This window comes from Porites lutea, chromosome 10 (genome assembly GCF_958299795.1).
Source record: "Porites lutea chromosome 10, jaPorLute2.1, whole genome shotgun sequence".
Lineage (NCBI taxonomy): Eukaryota > Metazoa > Cnidaria > Anthozoa > Scleractinia > Poritidae > Porites > Porites lutea.
Window position 1 is genome coordinate 10,499,922 of NC_133210.1, and position 15,568 is coordinate 10,515,489.

General features: G+C 38.9%; 1 protein-coding gene across 1 annotated transcript in view; it reads right to left on the bottom strand.

The window, feature by feature from the left end:
* LOC140949480 (uncharacterized) overlaps positions 1-15,568 on the bottom strand; it is a 29,106-nt gene that overhangs the window by 6,160 nt on the left and 7,378 nt on the right. Inside the window, exons 3-8 of the mRNA XM_073398639.1 lie at positions 14,999-15,130; positions 13,825-14,069; positions 13,282-13,369; positions 4,068-4,217; positions 3,091-3,335; positions 2,112-2,199 (exon numbers count right to left, since the gene is read on the bottom strand). Coding sequence (XP_073254740.1) covers positions 2,112-2,199; positions 3,091-3,335; positions 4,068-4,217; positions 13,282-13,369; positions 13,825-14,069; positions 14,999-15,130 — 948 coding nt within the window. The remainder of the gene's footprint in view (positions 1-2,111; positions 2,200-3,090; positions 3,336-4,067; positions 4,218-13,281; positions 13,370-13,824; positions 14,070-14,998; positions 15,131-15,568) is intronic.

The window sequence follows — 15,568 nt, forward strand, 5'->3', positions numbered from 1 at the left end:
CGAAAGCTTTCGATACAGTCAATCATTCCATCTTATTTGATTTACTTGAACACTATGGTATACGTGGCTTGGCTCTGAAATGGATTAAGAGCTATATTTCCAACAGACTTTAATTTGTAGAATACAATGGTTATGTTTCGTCTCGTGCTAATATCCTGTGTGGCGTTCCTCAAGGTTCAATACTAGGGCCTTTGTTTTTTTCTGCTCTACATCAACGATATAATCAACACGTCAACAATATTACAATTGATATTATTTGCCGATCATACAAACGTATTTGTGTCTCACAAGGATAAAGACTGCCTGACTAATATACTGAACGCCTGAGCTAAATAAGTTGTCAATATGGTTTAGAGCTAACAGGCTTTTATTAAACTTGAAAAAAACCAAATTCATTGTATTTAAACCATGCCAAAAGCGTACAAATCAAACTATTGAACTTTTAATTAATAGCCAAAAAATTGATCAGGTAATAGAAAAACAGTTTTCGTGGGAGTAATCATGGATGAAAATTTAAATTGGAAATCTGAAATCTCACATGTCGCCACTAAAGTTTCTAAATGCACAGGAATTATTCATAAATCCAGTTTCTATTTATCTACGAAAACCTTACGAACACTATATTTTTCTCTAGTCTATCCATACTTTTTTACTGCAACTTAGTTTGGGCCTCTACTTACAGAACTAACCTTATTCGTCTTGAGATTTTACAGAAACGAGTGATCAGAACTATAGCTAAAACCACTTTCGATGCGCATACTGATCCAATCTTTCAAAACCTTGGTATCTTAAAATTTCATGATATATACTTAATACAACTAGGCTTATTCATGTACTCCTATCAAAACCATACTCTACCTTTAAAATTTCATTGTCAATTTACCTTACAAAGTCAAATTCATTCGTATAATACAAGAAACTCGTGTAAATTTCGTCTGCCTTTCTGTCTTAGTCGAGCCAAACAATTTTCCGTTTTTTATCAAGGACCTAAATTTTACAACACCTTAAACACAAACATCATCAACGCTTCCTCACCTTTTTCTTTTAAAAGAGCACTTAAGGCATTTATTTGTAAAAATTATTAGTATACTCCAAAAGCCTTTTATTATACAACATTTGTAAACTTCCGTAATATTGATTGTTATTTTAATTTTCCACCCTATATTATTTTGTATCCGTCTCCATAATTTTTGTGCCATCTTCCAAAATTGTAATTGAGGAGGCCTAATTAACATAAGCTTTATAGTTTCCTTTAGGTCTCCTCGCCATTTCTTCCTACATTTTTTTTTTTTTGGCATCTTTTTGTAATTGTAATCGTGTGGCAAATAAATAAATACAAATACAAATCTTTTGGTGCAGTTTTCTTACTTAATTGAATTACGAGAATAAAGATAAACTGTTTTTGCTGATTACAGGGAGATAAGACTAAGTCGTATTGAAACAGTAAGAAGAAACAATATACTTCCAAATGAGTGCAAATGGTCTAGGTTTTAACGGCCTGTAGTAGCTTTTAACGATCGTTAAAAAGGCTGAATAACAGCGTCTAAAATTTGCATATTTTAGCCGCAAACGATCGTTCAGAGATGAAATGCTGAGAATGGCAGTTTTTATAAACTATTTTCTCATTCTAACTGCAATTTAGTCATAAGGATGGATAGTGGTATTGATGATATAAATATAAGGCAAAAGTGTTTTCGAGTCTGAAATCGAGTGGAACGCTTTTAGGGACATTGCCTCTTAAATGCAGACGTAACCACTCAAACTGTTCGGTAATCGAACTTTATCGAACTCAATCGAACCTAATCGAACCGGGCAGTATAAAAGACGGACTGCAGACTGCGGACAACGGACTGTGGACTGTGTAAAACACGGACGGTGTATATAAAAACAGCTTTTAAGTTCGCCAGTAGTTGCAGTCGAAGTAGGTGAAGCAACAAATGAAAAGGTGAGAGATAAGCGGGAAGAATAAAAGAAAACAGAGCCCTTTAACATCTTGTCTATTTGCTTATCAAGTGCCCCGGTCCCCCTTCAAGCTCTCAAAATCTGCAAAGACGTCTCTTTTTTTTACTTTCAAAATAGGTGGCAGTGCACCATTTAGTCAATAAACTTACCATAAGGACATGACCCTGCTGTCAAGGAGAAGTCGTCAATTGCTATGTCACCAGTGTCACTGCTTCCCACTACGCCTTCAAATGTTACCTGTCAAAGGTGCAATCAGTCCGGAAGAGTCGCTGTTATTATTAATGTCTTGAAATTAATGAAAAATTATCTTCGAATTTGTCATAAAACTGCAAACTTAACAATAGAAATAAGGAAATGTCGGCTAATAGCAAAACAGATCCTCTTGGAAACACCAAGCGCATCATATTTTGCACTACATTTACGGACTTACTTGCACCACTACATGTATGAGTAAGAAAGAATAATCTTGCTGTGACTAAATAATGTTACCAAATGGTACATCACTTATATTTCATGTGTGCTTAATTTATAATTAATGGTAAAGATGAAGTATTATAACGGATGCAGTCTTGTCGACTTTTTTGGTTTTTCATTACAGACCGAAGTAGAGAAACTTATGGCTAAAGTAAGATTCGGAGAAAATAGACGCGAGAACCGAAAGACGTCTTCTGGAAGGTGGACCTGCGCACCCTTCAGACCAGAAAAGTCTTGTTATTGAAGGTTCTTTCAGTAAAACTGAAATTACTACCACTTAAGGATCGCAGATGGGAATCTACGTTGTTTATGTAAATGTAACTAAAAAACAGCGAATGATGGCCAGGGTTGGTGAAAACTATCAGTTGTGAAAAATTCCCGGACCCTCTGGTGTACTTTAATGGCAATTAAATTAACAAAAAAAGTGAGCTATTGGTGGCTTATGGCTCCCAACCCGGTTAGCTTTCCCAATTACCGCTCTCAGAGAACAGCGTTTTACCACCATTGATGGGGTCATTAAAGTTTAAATTCTAATTTTAGTTTCAATAATTTTATTATCCTAATTTATTGTTAAGCAATGAGTTGATAAAAATAAAGATTGGGTTGTTGTTATTGTTGTTGTTAGAAGAGACACAAAAATAACGCATGGCTTACCCTATGCAATCCCTCGATAGCTGATACATTAATGCTGGCTTTACGCCACAAGCCTTCTTTATAACCACGAGCAGAGAACACTAAGTTCCCACTTACGGTGACATTCAGGCTTCCAGTAGTTGCACCAGACATATGATAATAGAACTGTAGGCACATATTCCCAAAGAATTCCAGTGGAGGACTGTACAATTTTGCGTTACCACCTGGTTGTCTTGGACTGGATGCTTCTATATACATGTAATAACCTTATAGGGATGAAGATGGTTAGAGGGTAGCAACTTAGTCTTTTCAGTAGAGGACGGTCCAATTTTGTCATATTATTCAGCTCTCTCCTGTGGACTAAATATTTCTAAAAAATGCACATGTAATAACCTACAAAGAGGAAAAGATGTAAGGAAGGCAACAAGAAAAAAAATTGACCAGAAGGCACTGAAAAAGAATCCAGTTGACTTAAAACAGTATTCTAACTGTTACAACAGTAACAGTTAGTACCTGAAGTTAGTTAGTTAGCCAGTTAGTATCTGAAGTACCTATTAGTAAGTTCCCAAGTTTCGTTTGATTCGTTTTAGTTTTTTCTTTGAAGACAGACGTATTATTAATGGTAGAATCAGAGGGCAAATGACGACAAAGCCCACGATGTAAAGAGTAACTACATTGTTGTAGTTGCACCGATCCCGAGGTAGTCGAAATTAAATTAGATACTCTCGCCTACATTTGATACACCTGTGCAACGTACAAGCAACAAAAAAAGAAACAAAAACAAGCAGTTTAATCTAAGAAACAACAACAACAACCAAAATGATAGAAAAGAGTGACATGTAATTAAATTTGCAAGACTAAAACTAGCGATATTTTCATGCAAAAAATGAAGTAGAAATGCCGACCAACTGACTGTTAAATTTTTTATAAGTTATTGCAGTTCTCGTTGCTCATAGTCGGACTGGCTAGATGTACTGATGAATTAGTTAAGAGCTCACCGGTCAAGTTTCCAGTGGTGTGATCAAAGGAAGGTCCTTTACCATTAGAAGGTGTGCTTCCCTTGTGTCGAGTCCAGTCAAACTTGTCATTAATGCCTTGCACGAAACCGCACATTGAAACATCAAAGTTGCATATTGTTTCAAAGTTGCCTATTTTTTGTAAGTTAAACAAAACAAATAAATTCTCATATTGAAAATTCAGCCTTTTTTTTCCTGGGGTCAACGATCACCTCAAGGGCATGATACGAACCTAGAAAGTACAATTACACAGGCTGACCACGAGTTAGTTAAATAAAGCGGTGAGGCTTAACCCTAATTAACACCTAGGTGTAAATGCAAGCGTAATAAGGAAACATGCTCTCCAAGTAATATTGGAATTCAGGTCTTCTAAATTGACTAGAAATGCATCCAAGAATGCTCGACTGCTATATTTACTAGGAGGAGAGGCGCATCGTTTCCAAAATATTGGGTTGAAGGGCTTCATAGCCCGTTGCTTATTTAATAAGGGCGGGCTTTATCTATTTATTTCTTGCTTCCTGTAGACTGCAAAACAGTCGGTTTTTTTCTCAAAATCAGTTAAGAAATTGGTAAAGCGTGGCGTAAGAGTCTTACGCGCGCGAAGCGTGCGAGCCTTACATGCCCATAGGGCGCGTTTGGCGAGAGAGAAAAAACCAACTGTCCTTTTTCCATACAATGAGTTCGCTCCGACCAGGGGGTTCAAAAATGTCGTCGAGCTGTCAAAAATCTGTTCACAACTCCGCCCTCTTTGTGAATTTGATACACTCGGTGATTGATTTCAAGGGAGAATAGCGCGTGTTATTGTCTGCATTTGGCTTCGAATCTTGACGCTGTAATCCAGTAATTCTAAAGCAGTTTTTAGCGTTGCTTCTCTGTGGAATGTAGTGTATATAGCGAAATGTAGTATATGTAGTGGAGGATCAAAAATGAGTGGAAGTGGCAGTACGACAACAAAGCCTGTGGCTGCTCCTGGAAGAGGGAGAAAGCGCCGAAAGAGCCGAGGGCGACACGCGTGAAAAACGCAGTGCGCATGCGTGCCTTTCCTGCTTCCAGCGCGAATTTGCCAGTGCCTCCCCCATCGAAATTATACGCGATACCAAAACAAACTAGATTCCGGCCGCGAAATTCAAAAAAGTAAGCTCCACACACAAAAGATAAACTTAGAATTTCACGAACACAAAGTTTATTAATTGCTTTAGTTTCTCTCTTTTGCACCACATACTTTCCTCCTTGCACCAAAGGCGAAAATTATGTTTGAAAGTCCACGCTCGCTCTGGCAGCACTTCGCCGTAGCCATTGTTGCTGTTTTGGTCATCATGTCGCTGAGCTCGGTCAATGCGAACAACGAAAACGACCAATGCATGCTAAGTGGAAAAACAAGGACGGAAAAACCTTGTACTGGACGACTTTACCAGCTGTCTGAAGCTCTCAGCCGTGTTGTTGGTTTGCCGGTAAACTCCCATGTTTGCCGGCGACATTGGGATGAGTTGCGAAGAAAGGACGTGCGCTGTTCCTGTCCAACACATGACAGGAAAACCCCTTCTCGCCTGGATTCAAAGCCAATTCCTCGCAGATTTTAACCAATATTTGACGAGATTGGCTCTCTAACTACAGCATATCGCCCGGGCACACGGTGGTGTTATCACTGCACAGCACGAGGTAATAAACAGTTCTCGAGTCATCTTGAGTTTACTGTCAAACCACGAAAAAAGCCAGTCGAGGTAAGTTAGTTTAAGGAATTTTTTGTTGTGCTTAATACTAGAACCGGCTGCAAACCATTAAACATATCAAACATTCCTAAGTGTTTTTCAATTTAAATGGGGAAGATTTTGCAAATTTTAATTATTGAAAATAGAGACCTTGCGCATGCGCAGACGTTTTGCACGCGTGTCGCCGAGGGCTTTAGTCCAGTCAATCTAGGCATCAACATCAAACTAATTGCAACAGAATTGTTTTCAACGCCATTTAAGTAAGGGTGGCCTATCTAGCAAAATACTAAAAATTCGCCAAAATCCGTTCGGTGGAACATGCAAAATTAAGCGTTAAACATTTTGAGCTTTTAACACAGGGCACCCACTTTAGTTAAAATTATACGGTTAAACAAAAAAATGCACAAAATGTGTTTTTACTTTTATGGAAAAGTGAAAGAAGAAAGAGTAACTACTACCTAGTTTTCGCTGATAAAAACAAAGTGTTTCTTTTTTTTCAAAGGGATAAATATTAAACATGGTTGGCTTTTGCACAGGAAGCCCATGTTCCACTCAAGAAACCCCAAAACAACAGGAGGTTTTCAGCGTAATAGAGTGAACTGTTCGCTGTAAAACTACAACAAATTTAGTCGTAGGGCTTTAAAGCTGAAAAATGAAAGCCGTTACTTAATCATTAGCTTTTAAAATATATCCTTTTTTATCAGATTTCTGTTAGCCGCAATGGTAGGAAAAACATATATCAGAGCTGGATTTTTGAATAACGTTAGAACCAAAATAAAGAAGTCAACATAAAAACTAAGAGTGCAGTCATTTGCCTTCTTCATTCTCCTCCTTTCTTTCTCCTCGCTCTTTCTATTTTCCCTTTTCTCGTTTTTTTTCTAGGAGGATTTCGGGCTCGACGTCTTAAGGGTCTTTCTTGGCATGAAAATTAGATGACGACATTTTGTTACTAAATCCTGACCTTAGGAGGTTTTCTTTTAAGGTTATATATCTTGCTAAGGTGTTTCATTGACCACTGGATGAATCAATTTAATTCGCTCGTAGTTTAAGGAATGAAATGGCTTGCACAATGCAACCCTTACTTAAATTCAATAATCTAGAAGAGCGCAGCATTGGGGCACTAAATGCTAAGTGTTGAAGTGGGAGGAAAGTTAGGTTACCTCTATCCTACTTAGTTGCTGGGAATACACCACTGGTTTCTTTCATGTTCTTTGCAAGAAATTTTGTAGCATGGGCTCGCTGGACCAAACCTTGCGGCCAGAATACGAGTGACAGTAATAATGATTGTCATTACGAACAGAAAAACGAGAATTTGCCACAATCGGAAAGTGAATCTACTGTTCAAAAGGTTCTTAACACCATGCTTCTTGGTTTCCGAATTCGTAGCAGCTGGTTAGAGCTCTTGCACATCGAACTGCATCATAACAGTAAACATGGCGCCTAGTAAGAGTAGTGATGAACCACTTGACTCCGTAAGCCACAAAATGCTTCACAGCTCCCTTCAGATGATCACACTTTTTATCCAGTTTTTAAAAGATAAAAAATATATATTTTGCTGAACTTTGATCGGTCTAAGGATATTTACGTCATCTGTCGATAACTTCCTTTAGCTACGGATGGCTGCAGATTAAGCAGATGCAGTCTAACCTCTCCTTACAGACACCTCTATAATACGGACAGTTCGTTTGGTCCCAGAAAAGCCAAAATCATACATTCCTTATCTCCATAATACGGATACCTCTGTAAAGCGGACACTTGGTTCTGGCCCATTAGTGTCCGTATTAAAGAGGTTTGACTTTAGTGTAAATGTAATATAACTACATTATTTTTGTAAATGTAATATAACTATATTATTTTGAAGTTCGAACTTTTATAACATCAGTTTCTAATTATAGTCTCTGATTCTCCATTTTCGTGGTTCTTTAACCAAAGCACGATTAGGTTAATTAAGACTGAATTATTCTAGCATCTCACTCTGTATAAAATTGTAGAATGTTACAATCGATGATAAGGAATCATGAGCGGGCCTCCATAGCATCGCCAATGTGCCATCCAGGGTATGTTTTCCTTCAGTCTCTTTATTCCATATGGCATTTTAAGTTAATGGCTCAATCAATTCCAAGCGTGTCCATTCCCCCCGGGCTTTTGTTGGGCATTTGTCATCTTAATTGTCGGCCCCGGTCGAGGGGATTTGTCAGAAAACCTCTGCCCATTGTTGACATGTTTTTAAGAAGGTCTGAATAGGGGGGTCCACCTCTCGGTTGTCGGTTAAAATTCAGTTAGTTTGTCGGTAGTTGGTTAACATTTTCGATATATGTCGGTTGTCGGTAAATCTCAGTTAATAGCGGAGCCTCTGCGCGCGCGAGCGTGGAGCTCCATACCTAAGAGAAAATAGAAAACTGTCGATGCCAGAAATTTGGTTATGACGTCACCATGCGTCCCTCCGTACGTCCTTGCATTCTTTCCTGGTAGGGGTAAGTAGAAACGAATTCATCCCCTCTCCCCAAGAGAGTTTTGTTCCCTGTTGTTTCAAAAGGCTTTAGAAGTGATTCATTGCCCAGAATGCTATCGTCTTTTGCAACATGTACTTACAGTGCCCAGTTTTTTAATGCGCGGCATAGTAATTGGAATAACTAAGCTATCGGAAAGCCGACTACTCCCGTAAAAGAATCGCTAGCTGTCAATGAAACGGTTTGAATACCCTTAGAATGATCTGACTGATCTGACTGCGTGCGACGGCTAAACAGTTTCTCTCAATACACTGTAAAAAAGCGTTGTCAAATAGCAAAAGAAATGAGCGGACACTTCCTTTTGTTTCATCGTAGCGTTTCAGTTTAGTTCAACCGGTCAAAGCAGCTCATATTATGGCGTACCTTTGCGGGCAAAAATAATTGAAAATAAAAGACAATTTGAAGTTCAAAAATTAGAATATCCATGTCGAAATCTCGTCATATGAATCTGAAATCGCAATGAACGCAGTCGAAATAGCATCATTCGAACTTGAAGTTACTTTGAACAAGTTGAAACTATAAAGGGAAAACTCGACATCGCGGATGTTGAAGTTCAAATCACCATTTCAACTAAAATGCAAATTACATGCTTAGAACTCAATTCACCTTCTCCTCTCTAATAAGCCACTTAATCGTCAACAATGCAACCATAATCTTCCGTAAAATTCCAAAAGAAACCTTTAATTTGAACTTAAAGTCACGTCACATATTCGAATTCGAAAAACCAAAATTTCAATTCCAAACGAAGCGGAAGTAAAAATACACAGGAACAGAGTAACGACTTGGTACGAGTCTACAGATGGGAGGCTTGGAACCTGAGCTTTCCTCATCTCTGATGTGATCATCGTCATGGCTGCTCGATGGCTACCGAACAACGAAGAGTTTTTCGTTAGACTGGTTAGACTGTTAGAGGCATCAGAAAGTAATCTAAACTCAGCATCATATGATAATTCTGAATTTTTATTTCGTCGACTTGATGCTCACGAGAAAACTTTGTCAACTCTGCTAACAGTGTTGACAAGCCTACATGACTCCCGCAGTTCGCGGATGAATAAAAGCCTTCATAGCTTAGCTTTAACTAGGATGTCCTTTGGGGATTTTCCCTTACGATATGAGATGATGGGGGGCTCCTTAAAGATTTCTCTCAGTTGCGGTTGATTTTCTATAATTGCCATTTCCCCATGAGTGTGTCCTTTAGGCTAGGCAACGCCGGATGGTATTGTGTTACAAAGGGCAGTATTTTCTTAGGTGCGGTTTTGTTTCTCTAGCGACATTTCTCTATCAGAAAATTTAATCCCTGAAAGGTGTTTTTCTACAATTCTAGCCGGGTTAGACTGCAAAACAGCCTCGTTCCAGACCTTTTGTTTGACTGCTCGCGCTTACTTGAATACGCAAAAATACGGACTGTTTTGCAGTCTAAGCTGGGTAATCTCTATTCTGCAGGCGTGTTTTGAAATTACTCATGTTTTCCTCAAAAGTAAATTGAGAGGAATTTGTTGTCAGAAGCCTTAATGCTTCTCCTTTTATAAAGTTTAAGTTTGCTACTACAGCCTTCGCAATCTGTTGGATTGTCTTAGAGTCACCCTTATCATTCACATTGTCCGCCATATTGACCAGAGAGTTCAAGTGAAGGGAAATCTTTTCGCGCCAAAATGCAGTTATTCAAACGTCCCGTATGTACAGTGTAGCGAAACTCTTATCATTTATGGTTCCTGTGTAAAAAAGCCAGAACTTCTACAAGGACTACATAGTGCTTATTCATGTGTTATTTTTCATGTCAAGCACAAAAAAATCACCATTTCTCGCGGTTTTAACCTGATGTCCAGTTCTTGGCAAAATCCAAAATGGCGGCTAAGATGGCCACCATTGTTGGTGACGTCATAGGCCTCCAGGAGCGCCACCACCTATTAATGATATACCTCATCCTGTTAAGAAGGTCAAAGGCTTTCCACTGTTTTGAAATACTGGAACATACCAAAAACTCTAGGGGAGGGCTCTATCCCCCCCCCACTTGTACTTCTGTGGGAGTGTGAATTTGAGTGTACGTCCTAGGGTTAATAACGATTAAGTATAAAGACTGCCATGTTGGTTTTTGCATTTGCCTTTAAGTCGGCTGAGACATTACTTATCGGTGGATGTCTGCATTCCTTATAATTATTTTTCCTATAACTTAAAAAATGAAATATATTATTTAATAATATCAAAGACTTTTTAAAGTTCCGCTGTTTGTACAAGTTAAACTGACATCCGAACAAAACGCGACAAGGTGAGAGTCAAATCAGCTTTGTGTCTTTTGTTAGAATTCAATCTTTAGGCAATCAGTAAAATTAGGAAACAAATTTTCAGAAACTAAACAGGCTCTTGCCGTTTTTCTAGCTACAAAAAAGCCGCAGACGCAATTGTGTGTGGTAAATACTGCACGTACCCTAATATCCATCCACGTGATGGGTGTTTTCTGTAAGCTATGTAATTTTTGACAGTACAGTGTATTAAAAAAATCTTATAGAAGCGGTTATTTTATGCAACATACACTTTATTAGACATTTTTGGACAGTAACTTTAATAAAATCTTTCAATGTATGCTAGTTTATATTAGTATGAAGCACACAACTCGCGCGAAAGGCAGACATTACATCCAGCCACGTTTCCATGTCGTGCTTTAGGGGAGATGTGGGGTTCTAATAAAACCCGTTTTTGGCAACTTCCCCCACAGCGATTTCCAGGGAGCTTTGATATGTTGTAGAGGACATGTTGCTGAGTCAAAAACGGGTAAAAAAACCTTCTTTTGAAATTAGTGACAGGTTGACCTATTTGTTTTCGCAAAATGCCCGGACTATTAATTATTAATAGTTGATACGTATTGCACCCAGTTTCAAGACTTTGATTCTTATAAAACGTAAGAATGCATCATTCATTGTACTTTTAAAATTTCATTTCATTTAACTACGTATTATTTATGCAACATGCTCGTTTATTTCACCTTTGTTTGCCAATATAGTACCGATAAAATCACCAAAGCTTTTATTGTAAATGGGAACTTGGTTTTCCTGTTGATTACAGGGCACAATAAAAAGTAACCAAGAGAGGTTAACTGGACAGAGGAAAACGTCCACTTCAGCCTTTTGGATACGTCAATTTTTTTTTTAGTAAAAATCTACAAGGGGTGACATGCTATACGTCTATACCGGCGTGAAACCGTGTGTCGTAGGAAATAATAGGTCGTTCTTTAAACATTTGGCAAAGTAGTGATTGGTTTTGTATGAGATTTCACTTTTTAACTCATGGGTACGCGCGAACGTAGACACGAGTTATTTGCAGGGAAAGGGATATGAAAACGAGTCACTTGCTCACTGGTAGTAGATGGACTTCGTAATTAATCAGGTTTGAACTCGAGAGTGCCAAGATGTACCGTTTCCGAAGAAGTACGCGCTCGCCGAAGTTCGGTGGGATCAAATTAATTCCTCGCGTGCATCGTGCGCTGCTCAGAGTTTTCTTTGTGGCAAATTTTCAACAGCACGGTTAGAGGTCTCACCAAATTTAAGACACGCAGGAGTCTTTCAGACTAGTACGATGGCTAACTTGGGGATTGAATTTCAAGGGCCTTTGACGAGGGTCTCAATGGGGTGGTGGCTTTTACGGTTATCGGCTAAAATTTTGGCTCTTTTACGGCTATCGGTTAATTTTTTTCAGTTACGGTTAATAGTCAATTTAAAAATAATTTTTGTGAAAAAGCAAAAGCAAACGCGCGAACGCCCAGAGATATGCCGGGGCCTGACATTCATTGTAAAAGAAATGGCCGTTTTCACACTAGAGAAGTATTAGTCGTGTGAGACGTGTTATCCGTTCGATGATTCGCGTCAGATAGGTAATAAGTCTTGATTTGAAAATGGAATAGTTTCAATTTTGAAAGAACAATCCGCCTGACCTTTGAAGACGGGATTATCTGTTCCAGATAGCCTGTGTACAGTCGCCTCCTCCCTTCAGAAAAAATCAGAGAAGGGGTGTCTGTAGGGAGGACGCGACTGTACACAGGCTAGTCTCAGATGGATAATCCATTTCTAGCTCTAGCGTGAAAACGGCCAATAACAAAATTCCCGTTTCCTGTGTTTTTAATGATAGCGAAAGAGTGTGCGGAAGGACTTTCTACCGTTGCTTTGTCCGTAGGCAGCATTATTCCGCGCGGCTAATGCGTTTCTGGTTACGGGGACTAGCGACTTCGCCACCGAAATGCCTTGACCGAGATTGCATGAGAAGACGCCGTACAGGGACTAGGCAAGGCAATGTCTACTGTAGCGTCAGAGAAAAACAGGAAAATGTTGTTTCTGGACAACGTGTTTTACAAACAGTGACATCTCTGCGTGTTGTTTCACAAGTGTTTCGAGTGCAAGACCTCCTGAAAATTGCAAATATTAATCCCCAGCTAGCGAATTCTGGCCTATGAATAACTAACTTCAACTTATACTGTTCACGACACGAGAAAGGATACTCAACGTTAACTAGTCAAAAATAATAATTTAAAAAAAAAAACCAGCAAGCACTCAGTGGACGATGGGAGGAGGGACTGCGTCCCTTCCCCCCCCCCCCCCCCACCTTGCCTTTTCTTCTCCCCTTCTCCCCAGCCTCGGCCTACGACACAAAGAGGCCTCTGCGGAAAGGGAGAGAGTATTCCGTACAACGTGTATAGCCGTCGCATCTACTCGTTCAATTATTTTCTTTTAATTTGTTTTAAGCTTAAAAGCAACGAAAAATTGCAACGGGAGAATGCTACTGATATACGCACATATTACAAATAAATTCACCCTTTAAGTGTCATCCGACGATATACTTCTGTCACTTCTTTTAAAGACAACCGTAAACAGTTTCAATGCAAGTATAAAATACTTCGTAACAAATACATATTTTTTATCCATTGTTGTGAAGAAATCTTTTTTCCTTCTCAAAATACGTGAAAGTACACCCTTTGATCGAAGTACTTACCATAAGGACAAGACCCCCCTGTAAAAGAGAAGTCATCAATTGCTATGTCACCAGCGATATTGCTTCCTACTACGCCTTCAAATGTTACCTGTCAAAAACATGGTATTACAGTGTAATCAGTCTGGAAGGGTCGCTTTAATGATGGACTTTAAAGACAAATTAATATTGCAAAAATGAAAAATTAACTGGAATGTTTAAAGAACTAAATAATTGAAACAAACAGCAAGCACATCCGCTTTGAAACGCTAAGTGATATTTTTCTTTGCATTTACGAACTTTAGAGTGACATATAACTTACCTTTTGTATGTGTTTAATTTATAGTTAATGATAAGATGAAATATTATAGTTTTACTTGATTTGCTGATAAATACAGAAAGTCCGTCTAAAGTAAGATTTGTGGAATTTAGACTCTCGAAAATTCTCAAAAGGTTGTCAAAGATTCCTGCCTTATGCCTCTTAAAATCATTTTTTCCTACTGCGTTTAGAGAAAACTGTTTTCAGACGGTTTTGATACAAATCGATGTGGTCTCATTAATGCTTACCCAATGCAATCCCACAATAGATGATATATTTATACTAGCTCTCTGCCACATGAATTCGTTATCACCACTCGCAGAGAACACTTCTGTTTTATTTATGGTGACGTTCAGGCTTCCGTTAACTGCACCATACATATAGTAATAGAATTCAAGGCACATAATCCCAAAGAACTTCAGTGGAGGACTGTACAATTTTGCATCATCACCTGGTTGATGTGGACTGGATGCTTCTATGTACATGTAATAACCTTTAAAGAGATAAAGATGGATAGAGGGTAGCAACTTATAACTAACCAGTAGTTTTTAGGTTGAGGACCGACTGTCCAATTTTGTAAGTTCTTGTTGACTAGATAACTGTAAAAAATGAATGTGTAACAACTTACAAAGAGATACGGATACAGGAAACTCAACCAGACCCTAAGAATAAGGCCAGGGCAGCCGGTCTCGAGGATAATTTTACTTGGCCCTACGGGCCTCAGTCGCGCTTAAAGAATAAGGAGGGGGCCCTGGCCTCTCCCGAGCCCCTCTCTGGCCCTAGATCCGCCAATGCTATAAAGCCTTTGACATGACGTCACAACGGCTATGTTGGTGTAAACGCTTTTTTTTTTCGGAATAAATTTGAACAGCTAACGACCACGCGAGTGAAAACGCTCTATATGGAGATAAGGTATGAAAAGAGAATAAACAAAATCCCTAATATAATTTAAAAGGCATGCAGGTGTAGTAATTCATTTTTCAGAGTCAGTTTAATAATAAGCGCTCGGTTGATTGATTGATTGATTCACTTTATTGTTCTAACTGTTATTATCGTTTTGCACTGTGGTGACTCAAGAAACAATAATGTTGCATTATTCCCTCTTGGGTTACTCAAATATAGACGGAAGTTTCTATTTTTGGGGGGCAGGACTGGGGGTTAAAATATTAATGTTGCTTTCAGAATAAGAAAGGAAAGTGGATATTCTTGCCTATATTCAATACACTCGGGCTGGACTGCTCAAAGCTGGGTGAAGATAACCCAGGATAGTGAAAATTCGGATTTAGATATGAAGGCTTAAAAAAGACCAATTTTAGTTTAATACTTTTAGTCTAACAATTTGATGACTGGACGCTCTAAATAACCGTAACTGTCTCTGCTAATAGTTAAAGTCTGGCAAGCTGCAATTAGTTAAGAGTTCACCTGTTGTGGTTCCAGTGGTGTGATCAGAGGGAGGTCCTTTACCGGAAGAACTTGTGTGTCGAGTCCACCTTAGCTTGTCATCTTTGCCTTGCTCGAAACCGCACTCTGATGCATCAAAGTTGCATGTTATTTCTAAGTTGAGAAGACGAAATGAATCTTAATGTTATATTGGCCGTTTTCTGCCTATTCCATTCAACGTACTCCTTACGATCCTAAGGCCCTGTTTATTCGGAAAAAACACTTGTCGTCGGTAGAGGGGTCACTCGCCTACCCGAGCTACCCTCGGCGAGCCAACATTTCCTACATCTCCTTATAAAACTTGGCAAACCGTTAACTTGACAAACAAAAGTTGGCTCGGCTATAGCTGTAAGGGTCTTGCTGTTTTGGACAAAAAGAGCGTGAGCGTGAGCATTGGTTCGTGAAAAGGGGTCAATTTTTTTTCTTATGTAAAGGCTCGCAAAGTTGGCTCGGTTGGGAGGGTGACCCACTTTTCCGGGACAACTTTTCTCCTTAAAAGCGGGAACTAACATTGAAGTACAATTTTCAATACCAGGTACCGCGGAGCAGGGT